The 22972-nt window shown below is 51.4% G+C and overlaps 9 protein-coding genes across 9 annotated transcripts; 5 read left to right on the forward strand and 4 right to left on the reverse strand.

Annotated features, from left to right (window-relative positions):
* Positions 1 to 1272: 1272 nt before the first annotated feature.
* BDV14DRAFT_184607 (Ytp1 family protein) lies at positions 1273 to 3982 on the forward strand. Its single transcript, XM_073770537.1, has 4 exons — positions 1273 to 1895; positions 1955 to 2598; positions 2649 to 3347; positions 3396 to 3982. Exons 1-4 carry the CDS (start codon positions 1634 to 1636, stop codon positions 3573 to 3575), a joined length of 1785 nt encoding a protein of 594 aa, XP_073622401.1. The 5' UTR covers positions 1273 to 1633; the 3' UTR covers positions 3576 to 3982.
* Positions 3983 to 4382: 400 nt separating this feature from the next.
* Positions 4383 to 5425, forward strand: BDV14DRAFT_184610 (40S ribosomal protein uS14). Its single transcript, XM_073770538.1, has 5 exons — positions 4383 to 4598; positions 4694 to 4717; positions 4831 to 4873; positions 4953 to 5009; positions 5177 to 5425. The coding sequence occupies exons 1-5, from the start codon at positions 4561 to 4563 to the stop codon at positions 5183 to 5185; spliced, it is 171 nt and encodes a 56-aa protein (XP_073622402.1). The 5' UTR covers positions 4383 to 4560; the 3' UTR covers positions 5186 to 5425.
* A 473-nt stretch (positions 5426 to 5898) lies between these two features.
* Positions 5899 to 8500, reverse strand: BDV14DRAFT_184617 (putative ubiquitin C-terminal hydrolase Ubp8). The gene is made up of 8 exons (XM_073770539.1): positions 8418 to 8500; positions 7953 to 8359; positions 7688 to 7897; positions 7528 to 7635; positions 7150 to 7475; positions 6675 to 7100; positions 6405 to 6608; positions 5899 to 6349 (listed from the first exon to the last, which is right to left on the reverse strand). Exons 2-8 carry the CDS (start codon positions 8023 to 8025, stop codon positions 6218 to 6220), a joined length of 1479 nt encoding a protein of 492 aa, XP_073622403.1. The 5' UTR covers positions 8026 to 8359; positions 8418 to 8500; the 3' UTR covers positions 5899 to 6217.
* A 130-nt stretch (positions 8501 to 8630) lies between these two features.
* On the reverse strand, positions 8631 to 10159 carry BDV14DRAFT_184619 (DASH complex subunit DAM1). Its single transcript, XM_073770540.1, has 3 exons — positions 9447 to 10159; positions 9297 to 9400; positions 8631 to 9233 (listed from the first exon to the last, which is right to left on the reverse strand). The coding sequence occupies exons 1-3, from the start codon at positions 9759 to 9761 to the stop codon at positions 9044 to 9046; spliced, it is 609 nt and encodes a 202-aa protein (XP_073622404.1). The 5' UTR covers positions 9762 to 10159; the 3' UTR covers positions 8631 to 9043.
* Positions 10160 to 10392: 233 nt separating this feature from the next.
* BDV14DRAFT_10515 (CRAL-TRIO domain-containing protein) lies at positions 10393 to 12480 on the forward strand. Its single transcript, XM_073765567.1, has 4 exons — positions 10393 to 11651; positions 11702 to 11743; positions 11791 to 11890; positions 11941 to 12480. Exons 1-4 carry the CDS (start codon positions 10509 to 10511, stop codon positions 12420 to 12422), a joined length of 1767 nt encoding a protein of 588 aa, XP_073622405.1. The 5' UTR covers positions 10393 to 10508; the 3' UTR covers positions 12423 to 12480.
* A 218-nt stretch (positions 12481 to 12698) lies between these two features.
* On the reverse strand, positions 12699 to 13593 carry BDV14DRAFT_193746 (HIT family protein; the record flags this gene model as incomplete). The annotated part of the gene is made up of 5 exons (XM_073771821.1): positions 12699 to 12806; positions 12912 to 13019; positions 13223 to 13291; positions 13391 to 13473; positions 13560 to 13593. 5 exons carry the CDS (start codon positions 13591 to 13593, stop codon positions 12699 to 12701), a joined length of 402 nt encoding a protein of 133 aa, XP_073622406.1.
* Positions 13594 to 13793: 200 nt separating this feature from the next.
* BDV14DRAFT_206836 (FAD-binding oxidoreductase) lies at positions 13794 to 15947 on the reverse strand (the record flags this gene model as incomplete). The annotated part of the gene is made up of 7 exons (XM_073775005.1): positions 13794 to 14199; positions 14268 to 14589; positions 14647 to 14820; positions 14885 to 14983; positions 15040 to 15263; positions 15318 to 15390; positions 15453 to 15947. The coding sequence occupies 7 exons, from the start codon at positions 15945 to 15947 to the stop codon at positions 13910 to 13912; spliced, it is 1677 nt and encodes a 558-aa protein (XP_073622407.1). The 3' UTR covers positions 13794 to 13909.
* A 1090-nt stretch (positions 15948 to 17037) lies between these two features.
* Positions 17038 to 18655, forward strand: BDV14DRAFT_205651 (M20 family metallo-hydrolase; the record flags this gene model as incomplete). The annotated part of the gene is made up of 3 exons (XM_073774774.1): positions 17038 to 17294; positions 17349 to 17663; positions 17713 to 18655. 3 exons carry the CDS (start codon positions 17038 to 17040, stop codon positions 18653 to 18655), a joined length of 1515 nt encoding a protein of 504 aa, XP_073622408.1.
* Positions 18656 to 19343: 688 nt separating this feature from the next.
* BDV14DRAFT_193749 (GPI-anchor transamidase subunit GAA1) lies at positions 19344 to 22928 on the forward strand (the record flags this gene model as incomplete). The annotated part of the gene is made up of 9 exons (XM_073771822.1): positions 19344 to 19536; positions 19587 to 19724; positions 19780 to 19861; positions 20045 to 20154; positions 20203 to 20419; positions 20828 to 21157; positions 21223 to 21461; positions 21514 to 22385; positions 22452 to 22928. 9 exons carry the CDS (start codon positions 19344 to 19346, stop codon positions 22926 to 22928), a joined length of 2658 nt encoding a protein of 885 aa, XP_073622409.1.
* Between the last annotated feature and the right edge of the window lie 44 nt (positions 22929 to 22972).

Genomic DNA, 22972 nt, shown 5'->3' on the forward strand with positions numbered 1-22972 from the left:
GCATAACGGCTGTATAGTGTGTGTACCTACTACCTAGGTAGAGACCAGAGGAAGGAGAAGGAGATCCGGTGAGTCATGCCACGCGGGACAGGATTGACACCAGCGAAGCAATAGGAATGAATCATTATTGCATTAGAGCCAGTCCGTTGTTACTTGTTGGTGGTCAGCGCTGAACTATGGGAGCATGAGGTGCGTGGGCGTAAGAGTGGACAAGTTCCCTGCGGAAGTGCGCGGATGCTGAAGGACAGCACCGCCAAGAAAAGGATCTTCGGTTGGGTTGTCAGATGAGAAAAGGCACAGCTGCTGCATACTTGGCGAGGTTGCAGTCAATCAATTGCTGTGCTCTGTTGCGATATTGCTTGCCTGCGATAGTTACACAGCTCATCTCGAGACCTCGCTTACCCTGGTCCCTGATGGCAGGCAGTCATGTTCTGCTGGGGACGAGGTCGTCTTCATAGTTCTCGGGTAGTCCCCACAACAGCCCTATGGAAGCCCAGCCAATGCGATAGTGATACGCATACGCTGCGAACCCGAAATCACACGCAGCCGTCGCAAAGACATCACAATGATCGCAAAAGCTGATGTCAATCTTAACTATTATTTTTGGGTATGAAAGTTTGCGAGTTGCGAGTTGCGATCGCGGGCTAGGTATACCGAGTAAATAATCATCTTGGCCAAGGCCAGCTTACAGCTTACAGTTCAGGCACCAGGGTTCTTGATGAGGTCATTTCCAATCATCTTCCATCGCAAGTCGCAAAAATCTGCCAGTCGCAGTCTAGCTAAACGAACAATGAACAAAACAAGTGCCGATGCTCCGACTATCCGATTTTCGTCCGATCGAAATTGAAGCCAAGGGTTGTTTAGAGGGTGGACCGTGCCCGTGAAAATGAGGCCCAGAACAAAGTAGTTGAGCCCCGGCCTGCGCTATCGTATGACCGCCATGATGACGTCGCTGACCATCTTGACCTCAGTCACTCTGCCCAGGTAGACTCTGTGGTTGTGTTCTAACGGGCTGAAGAAACTGTATGGACATGTTCTATAGAGAGTAGTACGGAACTCAGTATAAGAGAAGTAAAACTACTCGGCAGAGACAAGATTGACGATCGGTTCCAGGATGAAGAACAAGAAAAAAAAAAAAAAAACTAGCGCCAGGTGAGCTCCACTGGAGGTGAGAGTGAGAGTGAGTGTTGTTTCCACGGCCTCACTGCAGCCTTGAAGAAGCTCTTAGCCTATCCCCGCCTGTCTCCGAAGTACAACAATGTCGGGTTTCCATTAAAAGGCACTGGCTCGTCCCTGTCGCTTCCTGTTGTCCCTCTCCTCCTCCTGCTGTCTTTTCTCAGCTGGCCCCCTTTCTCCCTCCCCTGCCCCTTCCCAGGAGCTATACTTACCACCCACTACCTATCTATCTATACTCAGCCCTATAGAGCAGTGACTGCCTGGGCAGTGACGCCAGCCTGCAGCTCTCCCCTCACACCGTTGTTGGCCCAGCTTCCGCAAGCTCCGTACTCTCTACACCGTACATTTGCGCCGGCCTATCCTGCGCGAGCTGAAGCTCGTTTTAGAGCCTTTATTTTCACCAGAGAAAGCTCCGAGTCTCTTTGTTCGCCTCTGGTTCATAGATAAGCTTCGCGCCATGCTGCAGCGCATTCCTCGTGCCGCGCTCGCGGCGTTGGTACTAGCTTCGATCGCAAGTGCTCTCGCGCACGGCGACGACCACCACGGTATGGACATGGATCATATGGATATGGCTGCTCCATCAGCCTCTGCCACGCCCGCGGGATCGCCCGCGACAGAGAACTCGCCCATGAGTTACTTTGCCTACGGAAAACACACGGGATGGATCATGGCGCACATTGCGCTCATGGTGATCGCATGGTGTTTTGTACTACCAACAGGTATGGCTCTACCTCCCTTAACCCCTAGTTAGTCGCGAATCGACCATTGACCCCTCCAGCTGTTATGTTGAGCATCGCCCGGTCCCGCTTTGCGCTCCTCTCGCAGTTCTTCTTCCTCGTTGTGAACGCAGTCGGACTGTTCGTGGGCATTGTCTACAACAGCCAGACCCCCGATCTCTACGTGAACAACGTCCACCACAAAATCGGATGGATCGCGACTGGCGTGATTGCCATCCAGGTCGTACTGGCGCTGATTTTTACCTATGCCGGTCGGGGCGAGAAGGAGGAGAATGCCTATGAGCGTGCCCAATTCCTTCCCGTATCGACCGACGATATGGCCGAGAGTCCCACCTCCCTTCCCGCCGGCATCCGACATGAATATCGCTGGTCGAGAGACAGCGGCCAAGGCACCGAAAGAAACACCGCCTCCCTGCACAGCCGCGCGAGCTCGTCTTGCCCATCGCCTTCCGATGACTATGATGGATTCGAGAAGCCTGAGGAACTGCCCGAGCAGCTCCCGGAATCTCGCGGCTTCATGCGCAGCAATGTCCTCGATCGCTTCCTGGCCAACCGCGTACCGACTCTGGTGTCAGCCCGTGCTCTTCGCATCCTCAGCTTCCTATACAATGTCATCGATCGGTGGATCCTGCAGTTTGGCTTCATCGCTATTGCCACTGGTGCCGTGACGTACGGCGGTATCTTTGTATGCACTCTTTTTCCTTTCTTTTATGAATCTCTACTAACAATAAACAGAGAGACAGAGAGGTTTTCAATGGTCTTGCGCACTTCATCAAGGGCGGTATCTTCTTCTGGTATGGTCTTCTCACACTCGGCCGTTTCATGGGCAGCTGGGCAGATCTCGGATGGGCATGGAACGTGAAGCCTCCGCGCGAGATTGTCGGCTGGAAGGCCAAGATCCGCAGCGGCGAGTTTACCGAGTCTGCAGTCATCTTCAGCTACGGCGTCAGTAACGTCTTCCTCGAGCACCTCAACGGGTGGGGCGGAGCCTGGACCCCTACCGATTTCGAGCACGTGTCCATCGCCATCTTGTTCTTTGGTGGAGGGCTTTGCGGTATGCTTTTTGAGTCGAAGCGGGTCAAGGAATGGTTGAACAACACTATCCTTCGTGCTCCGTCTCACTTGGAGGCGCGCGAATCCGGTAACGATACCTGGACCGCCCCAGACACCCAGTCTGTGTCGCTCAACCCTATGCCCGCCTTGGTGATTCTCCTTCTCGGTATGATGATGGGGTCTCATCACCAGACCAGCATGACCTCTAGCATGATCCACAAGCAATGGGGCAATATGCTTGTCGGATTTGCTCTGGCTCGTGGCGTGACCTATGTCATGCTGTACCTGAAGCCTCCAACCTCGTACCTGCCGTCGCGCCCACCCACGGAGATTATTGCTTCCTTCTGCTTGATTTCGGGAGGTCTGATATTCATGTTGAGTGTAAGTCTGTCTGAAAACAGAATGTAATAACACAGCTAACCCAACCAGTCCCGTGATGTCGTTGAAGCAATTATATACTACGACCTCGACGCGATGTTCACGTTCACCGTTTCGATGGGTCTCACGGCCTTTATCATGGCCGGCGTCATCGTCCTGATTGCCATCAAGGCTTGGGCGGTTAAGCGCGAGGCTCGCCCTCAGCTCGCACCCTACCGGTTCCCCGCGTAAAGGTTGCACCCGATCATCAACAACGCTTATGGCACCCAGATAATTGGTGCATAGTCACTATCTTCCTTGCACTTGGAACATCCTGGGCATGTTTAGCATGCCGATTCTACGAAAACACCTTCAAAACACAAAAAAATAGCATGGTGTTTTGGAAAGAGTTCTATACCCCTCTATACCGTTGATTTCTTCGCGCCTGGTGTACCTTCTTGTCTCCAGCTGTCGCGTTGCTCGCTATATACCAGGTGTTTTGTTGCTTTTGCTTTCTCATTTTCTTGTTTATGATGCGCCTAATGTCGATATGATTTTTGATGGATCGATAGAATGATGGGGATGTGGTTATGGATATGGATAATGATTGATTTATACCTGATGTTGTATTGATTAGGCCAGCAATTTAGCTACGCTTATACTTCTCTACTTTCAGGACATCTCTGTTGCTGCTCAGTAGTATTACTCCTAGCTCAAGCACGATATCAGCATATGAGGAAGGAACGATTCATGGCCGAACGCTATCCAGCACCTGCTCCTTTTGGAAAGTGGACAGGGGTCGGACCTTCTCTTTGACCCGACTGCCCATTGCGCCTTCCTAGAGCAGGGTTCCTGTTTCAGTAGTGAGCAACGGCACATTTAAAAATATCCCCCGTAGAGTTCTCTTTGCAAACCAAGTTTGTCTCCCATAGTAGGATTGTTGTTAGGTAACCTTGCTCCCTGAACCATTGAATGGAGTAAGGGTCACATGACCTCGTCTCCGGACTCCGGATGCACTAACCCCAAAGCAGCTAGATCAGCAGAAGCGAGCAAAAGTGGCCCGAGCGCCCAGTTGGAACAGTCAGCAGCCCACACAACGGGAGCAAATTGCCCTACTGGCCCTAATCTTGAATTTCGTCCTTTGATTCCTCAACGCCAGCGACCACGCCGACAGCACCCGCACCACCCCCGTCAACACCGTTTCCCCCGACGTTTTTAACATCGCCAATCTTTCAAGATGACTCACGAGTCTGTTTGGTACAGCCGTCCTCGCACGTATGTGGCCCTTCCCCGGTGGAACGAGTGATTGGAGTGGATTGAGTTGGATTTTGGATGCGTGATGGACCATGCTAACGAGTGTCTGCGAATAGTTACGGCAAAGGTTCCCGTCAATGGTGTGTTTGACTCCTCTTTCCCCCTGGATTTCGACGGAATATAGACTGGGATTCTGGATCTGGATATTCGCAACAATCATGAAGGATGGGCATTAACTCGATTTCTCCGTTAGCCGTGTCTGCTCCCACCGCGCTGGTCTGATCCGCAAGTACGGTGTATGTTATATCCTCCCCCCATCGATCGGGATTGAAAGCGCAAGGATGTTTGTGGGAACAATAGCTGATTGGGATCTAGATGGACATCTGCCGTCAGTGCTTCCGTGAGAAGGCCTCCGACATTGGTTTCTTCAAGGTTGGTTTCCCTCTTTCGGTTTTGGGTCTGCCGAGGTTTTGAAGATGGGATGGGACGGGACAAGGAGGCATCGATCACTTGAATCAATTTCCGAATCACCTCAAACCATCAACATCAACGGAGCAGACCAGTCGCGTTGAAACAGTGCTGACATTCACTTTCTACAGTACCGCTAAACCAATTGCCAATCCACTCCCGCCATGGCGACTCCGTATCCGTGCTCGGTACCGGTACTCGTACCAGCCCACCCGATTGTACACGCCACGACATAGACAACCCATCTCACGATGAATTCCACGAGTCCGTATGCCTGGATGGATCCGAATCTCAATCTCCGACGGACTTGAATGAAAGATATGAATGCTACAATGGGATGGAACATGAACATACGGAGAAGAACTGGCGGGGCCATGGAAAAAATCAGAAAATTGCATTTTTCTATCTTAATGACGAACCAAGCAAGACAGGCCGCGTCGTCGGTGTTGACATTGACAATTGATTCTCAATTTATGGGTGTTTAAAACCTTTTCTTCCTATTTCCCGTTCTCAACGCGTGCAAGTCCTAGTTTGAGAACGTTCCATCTATTTCGTTCGGGACGGGTTCTCGCATTTTGAGCTTCAGATTGTCTCTTGAACTCTTGATGTTCTCCGCGCGAGACCCGTATTGCATACAGTCCCCAAACGGATACTAAATATCCTACTTCGGCTTTATCGGACGGCCCAAGGAGTGCTCTTCTATTCCAGTCCCAGCTGTAGACTGTAGCATAATTCGCGTAGCACGTCTTGGCGAAAGAGACGGGACCCCGATACCATTTTACGCCTTACGCCTTAGCTGGTATGGTTTTTGTAATTTAGAAACTCTTAATAACCAGTTGAAATTCAAATACAACGAGACGAGATGCAAGTTCTACGCAGAGAGGTAGGTAGGTATGCATACATGCAAATATAAAAACATGAAAAGAAAAAGACACAACAAGCGTATATATCCAACTCCAGATCAAACAAACAAGCAAACAATTACAGTAAACAGCATAACTCAACTCCGGGGTTTTTCATTAATGCAACAAACAAACGTAACGAGCATAAAGATGACAAAACAACCCACCCAGGGCAAGACAACTGTGAATTGACAAGGGTCTATATCGGAATAGAAAATGCGAACAATGCAAATCTGACTGCTCTCGGCATCGAGCGCTGATGCAAAAGTGCTACGACGACGATGACGATGAGGACGCCGCATTCGCCAAACACCGCAGGTTATAGAAAAGCAAGTACGCGTCGACACCGAGGACTTCAGCCTCCGTGACGGGCGTGACTTGGTCGTCGTTGAAGAGCATCCACTGCGGATCCAAATTAGCTTGCTGCTCTCGATCTGAAATGTTTGGGAAAACATACCTCTTCGCCCTGCCGACAATAGACATAGTAGTGCCCGGCATCAAGCTTGCCCTTGTGCACGACGGCGGAGGAAAGGTCATACGTATACCGCGATTTATCGACTGTTGTGTTTGGGTTCGTGGTGTAGGGGAGCATGTCGATGGAGAGGGGGAAGTCGATGCGGCCTTCGACTTTTTCGGCGGATGTGAAGGTGTGTTCGAAGCGCTATACATCATCAACCAGATTAGAAGATATTTCGACTATAGACGGGGGCAGTAAGGGCGCGCGTACCTTCAACTGCATACAAAGAATAGCAGGCAGCTTCTTAATCCTAAGCTGCTTCGTCGCCTTCTGCGGCGTATTCCCGCACCCACTACAGTTATACACATCGGCCATGAGTTTCTCCGGAGACGTAAAGCTCTCCAGACACCCGTTGAGCGTGGGCATAGCGAACGACCCTGTACCACCCATAGCGCGTTTCTTGGCCTGCACCTGAACGTCGAGACTGAGGTCGACGATGGGGTCTTCGGTCTTCGTGACGTTGCCGCACTTGTCGCAGGTTACGCTGCTGCGGAGCTTGCCGTAGAATGTGCGATGGAAAAAACAGGAGCAGCCCTTTTGGTGGTTGTCGCCGTGCGGTTCTGCGCTGGTGTGTAGCCTGTCGACGAGGAATTGGTAGTATTCGTGGGCATCTTGTTGTTGGTATCCTGCTAGAGTCTGATGTTTATTAGCGATGCGAAGGCGTAGAGATTGTGCTGCTACATACTGGACTTGCGCGCCATGAGGCCAGAAGCAGATTGAGAGCAGCGAAGCCTTCAGGTTTGTCAATACTGTGAAAGTCGGCGAACGCTTCAGCAACGGCGCATCCGATGCAATCCGATACTGAACAGTCGTGCAATTGATGGCCATTTCCAAGGAAGTATGTGCTGAGAATAGGGTCATGAAGCATTGTCTGTAGAATAACGTTCAGATAGCACGTCTGTCCGAGATTGAAAAGTCCTCTGACACCTTGCTTTGCGCAAGGTCGCTTATTGGCGTTGCTCTTCACGTAGACCTCATCGGCAGAGCTTTCACTGAAACGTCGTTTATCTGCTACTTTGGCAAGTTAGCCAGTGATCAACAATATCTTGGAACTCATACGGACCTTGCGTTGTGCTTTCCGGTGTGCCAGACCTACTCCGTTCGAGACCGTGATCGTAGACCATATCCTCGCAACCTTGGCAGAACAGCGCGCGGCTCCGGGACTCCATATCTAAGCAGGATTAGCACCTATACCCCTTGGTCAGCGTACACATTCCACTCACAAAAACTATGGCCAGTCTTCTCTGTGTGGGCCTTCCGATCGCCATTCATACAAGGCTCCGAGCACGTCAAGCAAGTATACTTCGGTTTCAATAGGCTCGGCGGAGAGGTCTTGGCATCGCGACGTCCGAGAGCGTTATGTGTCTTGATGAAGGAGGCTTTGAACTCGTTGCTGACGGGACCGTTATTCTGGAGCTGCGATGCTAGATGTTCTTCGGAATACGTTAGCTTTGGTGAACGGCAAATGCGAACCCGGAGAGCCCATACCACAACCGAACTCGGCCTCCGAGAGAAGCGACACCGACGCAACGGTCGCCAATGTAGTAGTAGCGGTAGCCATATTGTATAATGTGTAGAATGCAAGTGTTGAAATTCCGGCGCGCTCAGAACCAGTGTGCGAGGGGTTCCGAAGGTGTATCGGGGAGAAGAAAGTCGCTCGAGGCTGCGGGAGGTGTCAAGTGTTCAATCACGAGGCGAATAGACAAAGAAGCCATGGATAAAGACACTGTTCCAGATTGATCTGCGCATTAAAACATCCTCCGGGTCTAAAGAGGCCAGCTCTCGAAGATTATGCGGTTCAATGGGTTGCGGGGAGCACGGAGGGAGGAGAGGAGGGAGTCCGGGGTTGGTTGTCCGCGGTCTTGTCGAGGCTCCGCCGTAGGAGATGCCGAACACTGGGGGGGTCAGAGCGTTAGATCTGAGATGCCGAGCAAGAAGACACTTCATACTCACAGAGTACAGAACGTTCGAAATTACCTTCAAGACCTCAGAGTCAAGGTGATCAGAGCCAGCGAGAGTTGTAAGTCAAGAACTTTTCGCAAGTTGAACTGCGGCTGCGATAAGAAATCGGGCCTGCATTTGATTCGGCGATGGCAAAGAGGGCCACCGCGATCCATGTTTCGCCCTCAAAGAATAAAGAAAAATGCATTACAGTAGACAATGAGCCGTTGGAAGACTTGTTTTATTTATATTACGCTAGCTGGTTCACCTCTTTTTCTGCAACTATCTAGTAGGTAGAACATCCTTGTACGCCTGTTTGCATACACTGCAGCGCATGCGCTGGAGTGGAGATTGCTCTATCCTCGTCAAGCAAACAGATATCTGCATCCCGCTCCACCCGGTGTTCCCTAGGGGTTCGCTAGGAAGCTTCAGCCGCCTTGGTGCGGGGTGCCCAGGCTATCTCGACTCTGTGAGATGCCCATGACGACCCTGGTCAGGAGTATTCGCTGGCGTTCGCAGGCCTGCTGATATAGTGTCCAAATGTTGAGACTGAAGCCCAAGCCAATAACCGTAGTGTTTATGCCGCCGCGCTCAGCTATTCGACGTCTAATCGACAATCCTTACTGCAGATGCATCCTTCACCGCGTGCTCTTTCCTCGGGGCAAAGCGCTGGGACGAGCCCGGCCTCTCGTAGCATAACGACTAGTTGTCGACCCGCGTGAACTGGTGCCTCTTCCTCTTGTAGTGCTTCCGCGAGTAGATCCAGTTCTGGGCGTAGGTTTTGAGACCGTGCTCGGAGGATGTTCAACGAAGGTGGTGTCCGTAGTCCTGCGCAAAACGCAATCAGCTAAACGCATTCGGGCGTAGAAATTTCAACGCGTTTCAACTCACATGATCGACACATCAGCATCATTCGAGGTTGTCATGTCTTCTTCCGCCGCGGCGCCCTGCTCCTCCGCCTGTTTCGCCCTTCGAAATGACTCGGCGATTGGTGCCTACGCTCTGTTAGATTGCGCAAATCATCATAGGGAGTAAACACACCTCTGGAAAGTCTACGCAGAATGCGTTCATGTTCAACCCGTAAAGAAAACTAGCAAAGCTCTCGCTGAAGCGCGTTAAACTCTCGTGCATTAGCTGTAGGTGGGCGAAGTTGCTGTCCAAATCAACCATGGCGTCAGAAAGCTCCGCAAACAGCGGCTCGAGGGCATTTATGGCGGGCTGATTGTAGCCCATGCTTCCTATGCTGGTGCCATAACCATGCGCTTCGCGGACGGAGGAACGAGAGCTCGGTCGTAGGGGAGTGGTAGGCCTGGAGGGCAGGCGTTGGCGCGACGACGACCGAGAAGGAGCATCCATAGTGACTGATGTATTACGGGCGTCTAGATTGAATTTCGGAGCTGTATCAAAACAGAAGAGGATGCGAACAACAGGGACAACCAAAAGTTGGAGGTTGCGGCGTTCGGAACGGATACGCGATTCAGAAGGTGGGGAACAACAATGTATCACGAAAGGGCGATGGTCGAGATTGAGGATGTCAAATCGCAATAGCTCTTTGACTCTGACTAGTCGCAAGTTGAGCTGATAGGGTAGAAACGTGTGATCGAGTTGGAGAGAGTTGAGGACAAGGTTTGTGTTGATTGTTGACAGTTGAAGCCGGACGAATCCCCGCGGGACGGGCACTAACAACGCAGCCTAAAGATAGCACGGCACAAGCCCGAGAAACTTGCACCACGAGTTCGAGCCTGTATTCCGTGGTCTCCTGTTCTAGTAATTGCTCGTCTTTTCTGTATTGTCCAATTATGACTCCAATATTTGGGATTTCCGGCCAGTCTCATTTCAGGCACCAGACTCTACCATGGCAGATCCAGTAACAAGGCTGCTAAACTCGGTTAGTCAAGAGGTCGTCAGTGCTCAGCGCAAGTCTCCCGGTCTGCCGCGCCTCCCACGATCGCTTCGCTTCCCCCCGCATAAACTCCCCTCATCTCAATCTATTCAGGGGCCTGTGGCGTTCGTCTCTGTCTGCCTGCCATCTGGACTCTGTTCCTTGATTTGTACTTCTGCACAGCCCTGTTCGTTTAATCTTGATTCGCTCCGTAAGAGCACATGCATGCTTCTTTATTGCATCGCCGCGCCTGCTACTCCTCGGCCAAATCAATACAATCTGCTTCTCATCTACTAGGGCTTCCTTCCAGAGCTACTCGGATCTCTACACCATTGTCTCTTCTTTATTTCACACCGTTTCCGCCGCTTCCCTACGCAGCTAGACGCACATTCTCCGCACCCCCGTCGTCGCCATTCCAGGAACCGACGAAAGCTTCATCTGGCTGGTCAATCGGATTCGCTATTCTTCTTGTCGGTGCAGGAGTTTGGCTACAGGAAAAATACTGTTCTTACGGAACCAATCCTTCGCCGCAGTCGATCGAACCCAAAATCGAAGCCCAAGATCAAGACCACGATCAATTTCTCGGCGTGATCGATACCCTCAAAACAATGTCTGCCGAAGCCGCCCCCGGAACCATCGGGAATCTCACCCCGGAACAAGAGGCCAAGCTCCAGGAGTTCTGGGTTCTCTTGTTCAAGGTGTGTGGTGTTCAAATGGACGGAATCGAAGAAACCGAACGCCCCCGGAGCCCTGTACAAGAGAAGAAAGCGACGCCGAAGCGGAGATTCGGGTTGTTCGGAGGCAGTTCTTCGGAGAAGGAGGAATCTACGTCAGCGAACGGCGCTGCATCCAGCCTTGCATCGCTCAGCATAACTGATGGGGATGACAAGTTTGGTACGTCGAAGGAGTTCCAGCAGGCTCTGGCCGAGATCAAGCCCGAGGACTTGCGAATGGCGTTCTGGAACATGGTTAAGCAGGACAACCCGGATAGTCTGTTGCTCCGTTTCCTCCGAGCCCGCAAGTGGGACGTAAAGAAGGCGCTCATGATGCTTGTTTCCACAATCCGTTGGAGATTGCATGATGCGAAGGTTGATGAGGATGTCATGGTCAATGGCGAGCTCCTGGCCTTGGAACAAACTAATAGCAGCGATCCCGCTACGAAGAAGAAGGGCGAGGACTTTATGAAGCAGTTCCGCATGGGCAAGAGTTTCCTGCACGGTGTTGACAAGCAGGGCCGTCCAATATGTTATGTCCGGGTCCGTTTGCACAAGGCTGGCGACCAGGATGTCGAGGCATTGGACCGATTCACCGTTTATACCATTGAGTCGGCGCGCATGATGCTTGCGCCCCCCGTTGAAACCGCTGTAAGTTACTACGAACATCAAGCTGTTAACTTCAACTAACAGGGCACTAGTGCGTTATCTTCGATATGACCGACTTCTCTCTCGCCAACATGGTATTATCTCTGGGCCATCATATCAAAATCTGCTAATGGGATCACAGGACTATCAACCAGTGAAGTTCATGATTAAGTGTTTTGAGGCCAACTACCCAGAGTCGCTCGGCGTGGTACTGATCCACAAGGCGCCCTGGCTCTTCTCGAGTCCGTACTCTCCCTCTAGTCTATAAATATAAATCTAATCGAATCGACAGGCATCTGGAGCGTCATCAAAGGATGGCTCGACCCCGTCGTTGCCGCCAAGATCCAATTCACCAAGAACGCCGCTGACCTCGAAGAATTCATCCCCAAGTCGCGCATCATTACGGAACTCGAAGGCGATGAGAAGTGGGAATACAAGTACATCGAGCCTCAGGAAGGAGAGAACGCCAAGCTCAAGGACACCGCCAAGCGCGACGAACTCGTTGCTCAGCGCCAGGAACTCGCTAAGGAGCTGCAGGATTCCACAGTCTCTTGGATCCTCGCGTCGAGAAAGAAGGACGGTGATAATGCGAAGGACGTTGCGCAGAAGAGAAAGGGCCTGATTGAGCGCCTGCGTGCGCATTACTGGACGATGGACCCCTATGTCCGGGCTCCTAGTCTTTACGACAGACTGAATGTTCTTCAAGGTGGTGGGAAGATTGAGTTCTACCCTGAGACTACGAAGGAGAATGGTGAGGCTGCAAAGACGGAGTAATGTTGTCGGCGCCGTCTTCTTGCCCTTGCCTGTGCCCCATTTCATTTCATTTCCGTTGGAATGTCATTAATAGAGGTGTTCTGTTGGCTTTAGTGCTGTTGCCTTGTGTTACTACATTATATATACTTTGAATCATTGCATATGCAAGTGTTGTGCCTGAGTTTCACTTCGTATTGGGTACTACAGCCTACAAACCATGACAGAAGGATAAGGCACAGTACACCCTGCCAGACCTCAGTAGGCGCAACTACCATCACATCAGTCCAAAGAACCCATTCAGATCTTAGACTTAATCTCCTCATAGTAAGCCTTAAGCTTATCCATATCCGTGGCCTGCGCGGGCCATCCAATGCCGAGACCCTCCGTCTCGTTGGGCTTGGGGATCTATGTCGAGAGAGAGAAGGAGTCAGTACAAGTATCCAAAGGCGACATTCAGTGTTCCGCTATACATATGTATGCGTCTCGGGCCAGGTAGTGAAGAAACCATACCATGTGGAAATGAACATGGTCGACGACCTGGTGCGCAATGCGGCCGTTGTTCTGGAGGACATTGAAGTCTGTTGCGCCGGTTACTTGGGCGAGTTTCTTGGCGACGGGCTAGATTTATCCTCGGTTAGTCCTATGGCAGAGATCTGGATAGTAGACTAGATGCGAAACGATGTTGAAGGGGGTGCACTGAGCGGGGAAGAGACCGAGTGACGAAGCGGTCTCCCACTCTCCCACAAGGTACCCAACGACCGCAAATCGGTATAAAGGGACCCAGTCCTCTCTCAGAGACAATCATCTGTTCAATCACGTACCAGGATCTCAGAAAGATGGTCGTCGGGGATATCAGTGAGCTTTGCGCCGTGAAACTTGGGGATGACGAGCTATGGGTTCAGTCGCGCGTTAGCTTGTTGTTTACTTCTCTCTTGACTTATGATTTGTGATAAATTGCTGATAGTGAATGAAGACGATAGATAACCTACAGCATGGCCACGACTCAAAGGCTGAATGTCAAGGAAGGCAAAGACCTTGTCGCTCTCGAAGAGCTTGAAGGAGGGGATCTCTCCTGCGTGCGGAGTTAGCTTTTGCGACGCGCGGTTGGTGAAAGTAAGGCAGTGTGCGGGGATTGATGAGCTAAGGAGAATAACGGACCCTTGATGATTCTGCAGAAGATACAGGCGGACATTTTGTGCTGTGTACTTGAGTGTTTTGCAGGGAACTAAAGTCGAGTTGGAGCTGAAGTCATCGCGTTGACTGAATGCGGGGTCGGCGGGATCGGGCCGGAGGAGACTGGTCACCACTAGTTGCGATTGCTCTAATCTCTATATTTTCAGGGATTAAGTCAATTATCAAGTAGATGGATAGCTTGATGCGAAAGAATGGATTGTAGCATTCATTGCCAATTTCCCTTGAGTTCACGATTATATACCTCCATACAGAATAAACAAAACCCAGGTCCCAGATTATACATATCCACCATGGCACAACCTTCCACTATACTCTTAAGAGAGCTTATACATATCCCTATCATAAGCCCGTGGCCAAACCCCGTTCTTGCCAGGAGCAATTATTCCCTTCGGGTCGAGGGCATTCTTCACAGTTTCGTTGAACCGCATCAACGCATTCTCGTTCCAGTTGTACGTCTCCGCAATTTGGTCCATTAGTGCCAGGTGCGTGCGATACTCACCCCAGCCGTGCTCTGCGCAATCGGCGATGAGCGTCTTGATGAGCCAGTGGGCTTTCTTCTTCTGCTCGGCGTTCTTGCGGTCGAAGACGATGCATACTATGTGATCTGTACGGCAGTCAGCTCGTTAAAAATGCCACAGAGGTGGATGAGTGCAATAGAAGGAAGCAACTTACGCATCTCCCGCATCCCAACTATGAACGTGCCCAGGAAATCGAGCCCAGTCTCGAAGCTGCGGCGCTTTGTGATTTCATACTGAAGCATTGCATCGTCGCCAGACAGCTTGCTGATGGGCGAGAAGAACAAATGGGCCCCATTAGGTAGCCAGTCAATCCACTTCAACTCATCGAAGCTGGGGATTCCCTGAAGGGTTTTGGAGCGGATGTGGAGTACACAGTACTCTTTGATGTCCTCTGGGAAGAAGAACTTTGCGCCGGGTATTGCGGAGAAGGCTTCTTTGATGAGCTTCCAGTGGATGTTGCGAATCAGTTCAGGTCCCTGGTCTAGTATCAGACATTGTCCGGCATGCTTAGTTAATAAGATAGCCATGCTTACATAAAGAGCACCGTAGAAACTCCATCTGCCTAGGTTGAGCTTCTTCGCGATCTTGTCTATTTCTTCCTCCTTGAGTGGAGTATGGATATCGGAAGTGTAAGATGATTTGGGGCCTAGGACAGCCGCATCTACGAGAGTAGGCCTAAGAGTCGGGACATTATGAAGGATCATTTGCTGGTTCACAGGCGTTGGTCAAATGATACAATCCGAGATAACTATGTTTAGTAAGAGTACGTACCACACGAAGGGGACGGATGATGTCGATGGCTTGTCGAAGATCATCATCCTTGGGGAAGGTGATCATATACGCCTGGTATCCACCAGGGTTCGGCATCAACTGCGACCTCATATTAATTTCCTGTTGCAGTGAACATGAATCATCAGGAGACATACCCAGATTCCTATCTTAGTACAGATTCCTATGTTGCCTTGAGAGAAGAGGCCATCATTGTAGGGGCCAAACCCGTACGGGAAGAGATTCCAGCACTTGTTCACTTCGTCTGCGTGGTCGTGCTTGGATCCTTTCTTAGGGTCCTGAGGGAGGGCTCCCATACCCGTGCGCATGAGCTCTCCAGACGGAAGAATTACTTCCATCCCGCAGTGCATCATCCAGTGATCTACTCGGTCAATTTTCGTCTCTCACCACAACATGATTAGGGTCATTGCCATACCTCCATAAGGAGTATAACCAACTCCACGTTCGAGTGTGTTCCCCATGACCGAGCCGCCTCCGATATCAGGGACCTAGGCCGAAAGGTCAATTTATCTACGCTTTTTTAAAAGGCATGAACAAAGGACTCGCATACGTCAATCCATAACTTATCACTCAACCCGTTGTCAACCAAATACTGATAGAGCCCAGCGAAAGTAACTCCCGGTTCTACAACGGCATAAGCGCTGTCGACATTGACCTCAAGGACGCAATCCATATGCTTCCCCATATCGACAACGATACTGCCTCTCAGTCGCGGCGCCGCACCGCCATATCCCGAGTTTCGTCCGATACTGGTCGGCCAGAGCGGAATCTGGTACTTGTTGGCTAGCCGCACTAGTTTCTGAGTCTCTGGTACAGAGCGCGGGTCAATAACAGCCGACGCAGCAAAGTAGTCCTGATCTAGTATATGGTGTGGGTCATGGGTTTTGGGGGGCTCATAGTACGAGCCATCAACAAGCTCGGTATCAGCGGTGATGACGCGAACGTTCTCATCGCCGACTAGGGTTATAGCTGCGGCAATGAAGCGTTCAAAGGCATCTTGACCTGTATTAGGTGGCAGGGCCAGGGGCTGCAAGGTAGATGCCATTGCCAGAGATGAATGCACAGTAGGATATTGACGTGGTTCAAGAGATATGGCTCGTTTGAATAGCATGTTGTCGCGACTTGCACGGACTATATATGTGCATTTCCCACTGCTCTGCACGAGTACTGAACTAACCCCGCAGCCACAAGCCTCAAATTGCTTGACTGAGGTCATACTGTGCTGCTCAGAGGCTCGGGCGTAATAGGGCGCTGTTAACGCTGCTGATCATCGTCTCAACATTGGCTGGCCACTCAACATTGGCTGGCCACTCGCAAGGTTGGAAGGATGCCTGCCTCGAGAGGGGTTTAACAAAGCTATCACCGGCCAATCGGTAGATGCAGATTGACTTTGGTGTATTGAGATAGTGAGATCCCGGTTAGAAAGAGGCATTTAGCCCAATTAGTAGGGCGTGCCATATACCCAGCATCCAGAACGTGGTCCCAATGAGGGGCTCTTGCGCCTAACTCAGCCTCAACGCCGCGGTTCGACTGCTGGAAGGGATGCAGAACGATCGACGGTCGAGCTGTAGCATATCGAGATAGCCATTTTTGATTTTGCTTCAGCTCACCCGACTGTTCGCTTGTAGTCCTTCAGCTCTTCCCCGCATTGCTATCTAGTCGTACGAATAGTAGGCTGGTCAAGGTGGAGGGTTGCAGCTGTGTTATATTAGAAACCTTCTGTTGGTCGAATGCATGACAATACAGGCCTCCCAGTAAGGTACCGTAGGTGCTCGGGGTGCATTTAGCAGCTTGATGAGAGTGGCAGGAGGGAGCACAGCAATCACGTGCTGCTTCCTCAACAAGGGTGTTCATGGCTAGACATTCTTCACTCATACTCTGCTGAAAGTCGACCCTGTGTCCTTGGTCGCTCAAGTCTTTTCTCCAAAGACCTTCTTATCATGGCTTAGATTTGAATTCATCAATCTATCATTCGACGACAACGCCGACTCCAATTCCCCCACCCTCGGATATGCTATAGTTGGAGTCGGTTCATGCCTATCTTATCGCCCACTCGTCTTCTCCCCTTGATATTGGAGACATCATACTTATCTCTGCTATATATAACCTGCAACATCTCTCCAATGGTTTCCGCTATGGCTTTCTTTACGCGATTCAGAGTTCCTGCTGCGGCAATTGTCAAGCCATCCCCGCGATATACACCCCTCTTCCCCGCACGAACATCAACGCCGTTCTTTCGATCACAACGAACATATTCAGTTTCCGCGAGACAAGCCATGTTGTCGACGGAGCTCACCGAAGCCCAGGTTTCGGCCTTGAGGGCCAACAAAGACCGCCTTGCACAAGACCTCCACCACTCGTGCCAATGGGGATACGGAATCCGCTGGGGAGAGTGAGTTCAAAACCATGGCCTCTGTTATCAACGACATGAACTAACGGTGGATAGCAACCACACTGACACAGGAATGCAACGCTTAGCACTGTCTGAGGAAGATAAGCAAGTGCGTGATTGGTTCATTGAGACCACAACAGCTTTGGGTTGCAAGATTACAGTTGATGCGATGGGCAACATTTTTGCTGTCCGACCTGGTCGAAGAACAGACGTACCGGCCACGTTCATTGGTAGTCACCTAGATACACAGCCTACTGGTGGCCGGTATGACGGGATTTTGGGTGTCCTCTCCGGTATCGAGACGCTCAAAACTCTAAACGATATGGGGATCGAAACAGAGGGAGGCGTTGGTGTTGTCAACTGGACCAAGTAGGTTCGTCCCTAGATATCAAGAAGCAAATGGCTGATAAAGGTCTAGTGAGGAAGGCGCCCGGTTTCCCGTTAGTATGATATCGTCAGGGGTGTGGGCCGAATGCATCCCGCTTGAGAAAGCACATGGCTTGAAAGAAGTCCCCACTGTTGCTTCTCTGCCGAGCGCAGCATCTGCCCCGGAGACCATGAAGTCAGCCCTCGAGAAGATCAATTACCGCGGAAGTGTACCATGTTCATACAAGGAAACGCCCATGGCGGCGCACTTCGAGCTCCACATTGAACAAGGCCCTCACCTCATCACAGCAGGGCAGCAAGTCGGCGTCGTCGCAGCCGTCCAAGCATACCGCTGGTTCCGCCTCAACATCATCGGCCGAGACACGCACACCGGCACAACGGCGTTCGAGCACCGTGCAGATGCGCTCTACGCCTTCGCCCGCATGATGGTCCGCGCCCGCGAAGTGGCAGCCGCCCAAGGCTGCCTAGCAAGTGTCGGCATCATCGAGGCAAAACCAGGAAGTGTCAACACCGTCCCAGGTACTGTGAGCTTCAGTCTTGACCTACGCGGTCCGAAGACCGAGCTTGTGCAAACCGTCGAAGCCGAACTCCGCAAAGACTTTGATGCCATTGCTGCAGAGGAAGGCAAGGGGATCGGCAAGCCTTGTCGAGTAGAGTGGACAGTGGATTTCGATTCACCAGCCGTCAACTTCCACCCTGATTGCATTGAGTGCGTGCAGCAGTCTGCTGAGGCCGTTGCGGCTGATGCGGGCGGCGCGGACCCAAAGTCGCTTGTGAGAACTATCATGAGTGGTGCAGGGCATGATAGTGTCTTTACCTCGAAGAGGGTGCCCACTAGCATGATTTTTGTTCCATGCAAGGATGGGTTGAGCCATCATCCGGAGGAGTTTTGTTCTGCAGACGACTGTGCTAGGGGTACCTCTGTCATTATGCAGGCTGTTATTCGTTATGATCGAAAGCGATTCTCGTCATAGCTAGAAGCTTGTTTGTTACCGTCCATATAAATACTCTAAATCAAAAGCATCTTTGCTGGTTATATCGCATCAGATGCAAGTGGCAGAACCAAGGACTTACTCAGGTACCAGAACAATGTGTTAGTAGTCGAGCGACGCCCACCTCTGTTCACGCTAGTCCAATATAGGAACTTTTAGCCTGAGGCAAAAACAGATCTCAGCACATCCACGTGACCCGGGGGATCGGCAGCCTGGAAAAAAAGGCTCCACCCGCAGTCGCCAGGAACGAGGTGTTCATCTGCACCTGGGCTGGAAGAGCGCTCATCCTGTGCTCCTCTCCTGGAACTCTCTTTTCATCTGCTACTTTTATTCCCCTGCGCAGCCGTCCTTCTGCATTTTAATTCAACAGGTACCCGACTGTCAATCGTACCGCGCCTCGCTCTCCGCAGCACTATTTCTTCATTTCGGCCCCGAGAGCTGGCATTCGAGTTTCACCAAAAAACGATCGGTCCTTCGCTATTGTTACACACCTTCCAGGAGCGACACTCAGCTTTAGATCTTATCTGCGCCTGCGTATAGATTGAATCTCTCCGAGTCTATTTGTTCACGACTTCGCCTACCACAGCGTGTCCAGTTCCCGAACCGCGTCGCGATCTTACCCTCGATCTGCCATCCTTTACAACCCCAGCTTCAGGAGTGTTCTTCGAATATGGCATCCCCCGCTGCACTGCCCCCGTTACCGTTCAACCCCTCAAGGGTCCGATCATATCTGCTTCGCTTGCCGCTGTTCACGCGACTCGTTATCCTCGCAATAATTGTGTTTTGGGTGCTCGAGCTACAGACGGTCTGGAGCGTTGTACAATGGGGCTCTGTGATACCGGATGAGCTGAATCTCAAGACTAGTATGCTTTTTGACCTTGAGGTGCCCTGGGGAAGTGCTGACAGATTGCAGTGTACCGAACAAATACCTACCCCTTCATCCACACCGGCTTCTTCCACACGTTCATTAACTTGCTCGCTCTGACGCCTCTGCTTGAGCGTTTTGAGGCCGAACACGGAACCTTAACTGCAGTTGCCTTGTTTATGGGTCGTAAGTTGGCTGGCGCAAATCTACAGACTACAATTGTGCTAACCATCCGCTCCAGCTCTTTCTACGTTCCCGGCACTCATCTATGTCGCGATCGAAAAGTTCATCCTGCATAGCAACTCTGCGATTGTTGGTTCAAGGTGAGTGCCACATCATAATGCGCAAGCTGTCAGCGACTGACGTTTATTGTAGCGTGTGGGTATTCCTTCTTTTGGGCTCCGAAGCCATCAGGACGTACAAGTCCAACCCCTACTTCAGGTATGTCATACGACGGCCCCAAGCTTGGCCTTTACTGAACGCACTTTAGCGTTGGCAACTACAAGATTCCTACGTGGACTTCGCCATTGTTGCTGTCCGTACTTGTCTGGATCTTGGTTTCCAACACTAGCTTCCTCGGCCACCTTTGTGCTATTCTTATTGGGTACCTGCGTAAGTACTCTGTTGCTAGTTTCTTGGATTGAAAGCTAACTTGCGCCTCTAGTTGGCCTTGGTTACCTGAAGGTTCTTGTCCCCCCAGAGAAGATCCTGAGATGGATCGAAGGAAAGCTTAACCTCCTGGGACGCCTGCCACACTATGTATCTGTGGATCAGAAGACATATGGTCGATTTGGAGTTCTTCCAACCAGCGCTGCGCCTGCGGGTGAACGAGGAACACCCCTGAGCTTCATGGCAGGGTCCTCCCAGCGCCTCGGAACTGCGTGAGACCGCGCGTGACCAAATCTTCTCACTTCTTGTGCATATCTAGCTATAATAGCGCTTTTTTAATTGGCTGTACATGCTACAGTGTATCTAGTACCATAGAATAATGAATGATGGTGACGGTTATGGTTGGGAGCATCAAGATGTGCAGCTGGTCTTTAGCGGTTAACGTAAATTTCCATGTGGAGAGCGATCACCTCGACTCCGATCTTCCCCATGGACTAATAACAGAGACCGCAAAGGCCTCATAGACCATGGCGTTAAAATGTGAGTTCTAAAACCTCCAGCACAATCTCTGGACGATAAACCCGCCGCAGCTTCTCCGTCCCGCGATTGCACCTGCAACTCACCCCGGAACCCACGCCGCAGAGGCCAGCTCAAAGCCTCAAAGCTCCATACCTACTGAGCTCCAACACAGCTAACCAAGAGACAATGACAGCTAAAATCCGCGACCTGCGGAATAACCCTCACTTCCTTTTTGTCCGACTACCGTACATCCTATCGTTCCTTTGCATCGTCGCCGGCGTCATCTGGCTGTTCCTTCTACCCCTCGACGATTACTCCCGCAAGACCTACATCTCCGAGAACGCGCTTTTGCCCGGTCAAGTCCATGCTTATTTTTCTGGAAGTGAACAACATGTTTTCCGTGGATACAAGAAAGAGATAGAAGGGCTGCTGGGTAATGTTGGTGCCGAGGAGGGACAGGAGGTGCAACGGAATGAGGAGCGCACGCCAGTGTACGTTGGGATACCATCCAAACTACTATACGACATGATCGCTGATTGAGAACCTGAACGTCTAGGATCTCGGGTAAAATTCAGGCGATCTTGAAAGCGAGCGGATTGAAGGTCGCGACGCAGGGCTACGAGTATACGTCTTCCGGCATCACGCATCAGGGGGAGAACATCTACGCCATTATTCAGGCGCCGCGCGGAGATGCAACGGAGGCAATTGCGATCGTTGCAGCTTGGAAGACTGTGGATGGCGAGTTGAACCTCAATGGCGTCAGCCTTGCTCTGACGCTTGCGAGGTACTTCAAGCGTAAGTTGATTCTACGCATGGCACGGTCCTGACTTTGCTAATTCGTCATCAGGGTGGTCTCTCTGGTCGAAGGACATTATCTTTATTTTCCCTCCGGATAGTAAATCGGGTACCCAAGCTTGGGTCGACGCGTACCATGATATGCAGCCGCCTTCCATCCAACCTTTGCCTTTGAAGAGTGGTGCGCTACAGGGAGGCCTAGTGATCGAGTATGCTTTTGACCACCGCTTCGAGAACCTGCATATCGTATACGATGGCGTCAACGGCCAACTCCCCAACCTGGATCTCTTCAACACCGCTGTCTCCATCGCCGGCGGTCAGATGGGCATCGGCACCAGGCTACAAGAAATGTGGGACCACAACGGCAGCTACGAGAAGCGACTCCAAACAATGCTACGAGGAATGGTCAAGCAGGGACTCGGATATGCTGCCGGTGCCCACAGCAGCTTCATGCCCTACCACATTGACGCCATCACGCTCCAGGCCCAGGGTAACGGCTGGCAAGATGAGATGGCACTCGGTCGTACCATTGAGGGTCTATGCCGCAGCTTGAACAATCTCCTTGAGCATCTGCACCAGAGTTTCTTCTTCTATCTTCTCATGCAAACTCACCGGTTTGTCAGTATCGGTACTTACCTCCCTAGTGCGATGCTCATCGCGGGGAACTTTACTATCATGGCTATTGCCTTGTGGTTACGTACTGGCTACTACAAGGGCCCTGGTTCCTTTAATGTCACTGCCGCGCTGCAAGACGAGAAGAAGAGCGAGAAGAAACTCACAACTCCCGATCAAGCCAGCCCACCTGCACAGCCTTCCACAGAGACAGTTGAAGAGCGACAGCTGGCTCTCCCACTTACTCTCGTCGTTGGTCTTCACCTCCTAGGCCTCGTGCCGTTGTACATCTTCAACAATCTCCCTCACGAGGTCAGTCCAGTTCTTCACAATATTCCTATTATCCTGGTAAAGTGTATGAATACTAATAATATACAGACCTACACCCTCGCAACCTACACCTCAATATCCCTCAACGCCATCCTCCCCCCAACCCTCTCCCTCCTCCTCGCACACCTAAAAACAACCCCGCAACAAACCCACCTCATAAAATCCACTTCCCTCCTTCTCCTAGGCCTCTCCCTCTCAACCCTCGCAACACTCAATTTCTCCCTGTCGCTAATGACAGGTCTTCTCTGTGCACCGCTTACATTCGTACACCGGATGGGATCTGAGACGAGTCCTGCATTTCGGTATGCCGGGTCAGTGGTTGGGCTGGTACTCCTTAATGTGCTTTCGCCGCCTGTTGTGTTGCTCGGTGTTTGTGCTTACTTGGGCGTTGGTGTTGAGATGGTGCTTACGGAGGCGGCGTTTGGGTGGGATGTTTGGGGGATGTGGACGCAGGTTGTTGTTTGGTGTGTTTGGTGGCCTGCTTGGGTTGTCGGTGGTGCTTTGGTGGGGTCGTCGTTGTTTTGAAACTCTTGTTCTGGGTGTTTCTCGGGAAGGTATCAAGTATATTA

Source organism: Aspergillus stella-maris (genome assembly GCF_047715825.1).
Source record: "Aspergillus stella-maris strain CBS 113639 unplaced genomic scaffold BDV14scaffold_102, whole genome shotgun sequence".
Taxonomy (NCBI): domain Eukaryota; kingdom Fungi; phylum Ascomycota; class Eurotiomycetes; order Eurotiales; family Aspergillaceae; genus Aspergillus; species Aspergillus stella-maris.

Coding starts and splice junctions, on each gene's coding strand:
- BDV14DRAFT_184617 (XM_073770539.1), bottom strand. CDS start 8,025: ATGGCTACCGCTACTACTACATTGGCGACCGTTGCGTCGGTGTCGCTT. Junction 7,476..7,527: donor ACCGGAAAGCACAACGCAAG/GTCCGTATGAGT, acceptor TTGCCAAAGTAG/CAGATAAACGACGTTTCAGT. Junction 6,609..6,674: donor TTCTTTGTATGCAGTTGAAG/GTACGCGCGCCC, acceptor GATGATGTATAG/CGCTTCGAACACACCTTCAC.
- BDV14DRAFT_184610 (XM_073770538.1), top strand. CDS start 4,561: ATGACTCACGAGTCTGTTTGGTACAGCCGTCCTCGCAC. Junction 4,718..4,830: donor GGCAAAGGTTCCCGTCAATG/GTGTGTTTGACT, acceptor TTTCTCCGTTAG/CCGTGTCTGCTCCCACCGCG. Junction 4,874..4,952: donor GTCTGATCCGCAAGTACGGT/GTATGTTATATC, acceptor ATTGGGATCTAG/ATGGACATCTGCCGTCAGTG.
- BDV14DRAFT_184619 (XM_073770540.1), bottom strand. CDS start 9,761: ATGGATGCTCCTTCTCGGTCGTCGTCGCGCCAACGCCTGCCCTCCAGG. Junction 9,401..9,446: donor TCTGCGTAGACTTTCCAGAG/GTGTGTTTACTC, acceptor AACAGAGCGTAG/GCACCAATCGCCGAGTCATT. Junction 9,234..9,296: donor GATGCTGATGTGTCGATCAT/GTGAGTTGAAAC, acceptor CGTTTTGCGCAG/GACTACGGACACCACCTTCG.
- BDV14DRAFT_10515 (XM_073765567.1), top strand. CDS start 10,509: ATGCATGCTTCTTTATTGCATCGCCGCGCCTGCTACTCCTCGGCCAAA. Junction 11,652..11,701: donor CGCCCCCCGTTGAAACCGCT/GTAAGTTACTAC, acceptor ACAGGGCACTAG/TGCGTTATCTTCGATATGAC. Junction 11,891..11,940: donor GGCGCCCTGGCTCTTCTCGA/GTCCGTACTCTC, acceptor TCGAATCGACAG/GCATCTGGAGCGTCATCAAA.
- BDV14DRAFT_184607 (XM_073770537.1), top strand. CDS start 1,634: ATGCTGCAGCGCATTCCTCGTGCCGCGCTCGCGGCGTTGGTACTAGCT. Junction 1,896..1,954: donor GTGTTTTGTACTACCAACAG/GTATGGCTCTAC, acceptor TGACCCCTCCAG/CTGTTATGTTGAGCATCGCC. Junction 2,599..2,648: donor TGACGTACGGCGGTATCTTT/GTATGCACTCTT, acceptor AACAATAAACAG/AGAGACAGAGAGGTTTTCAA.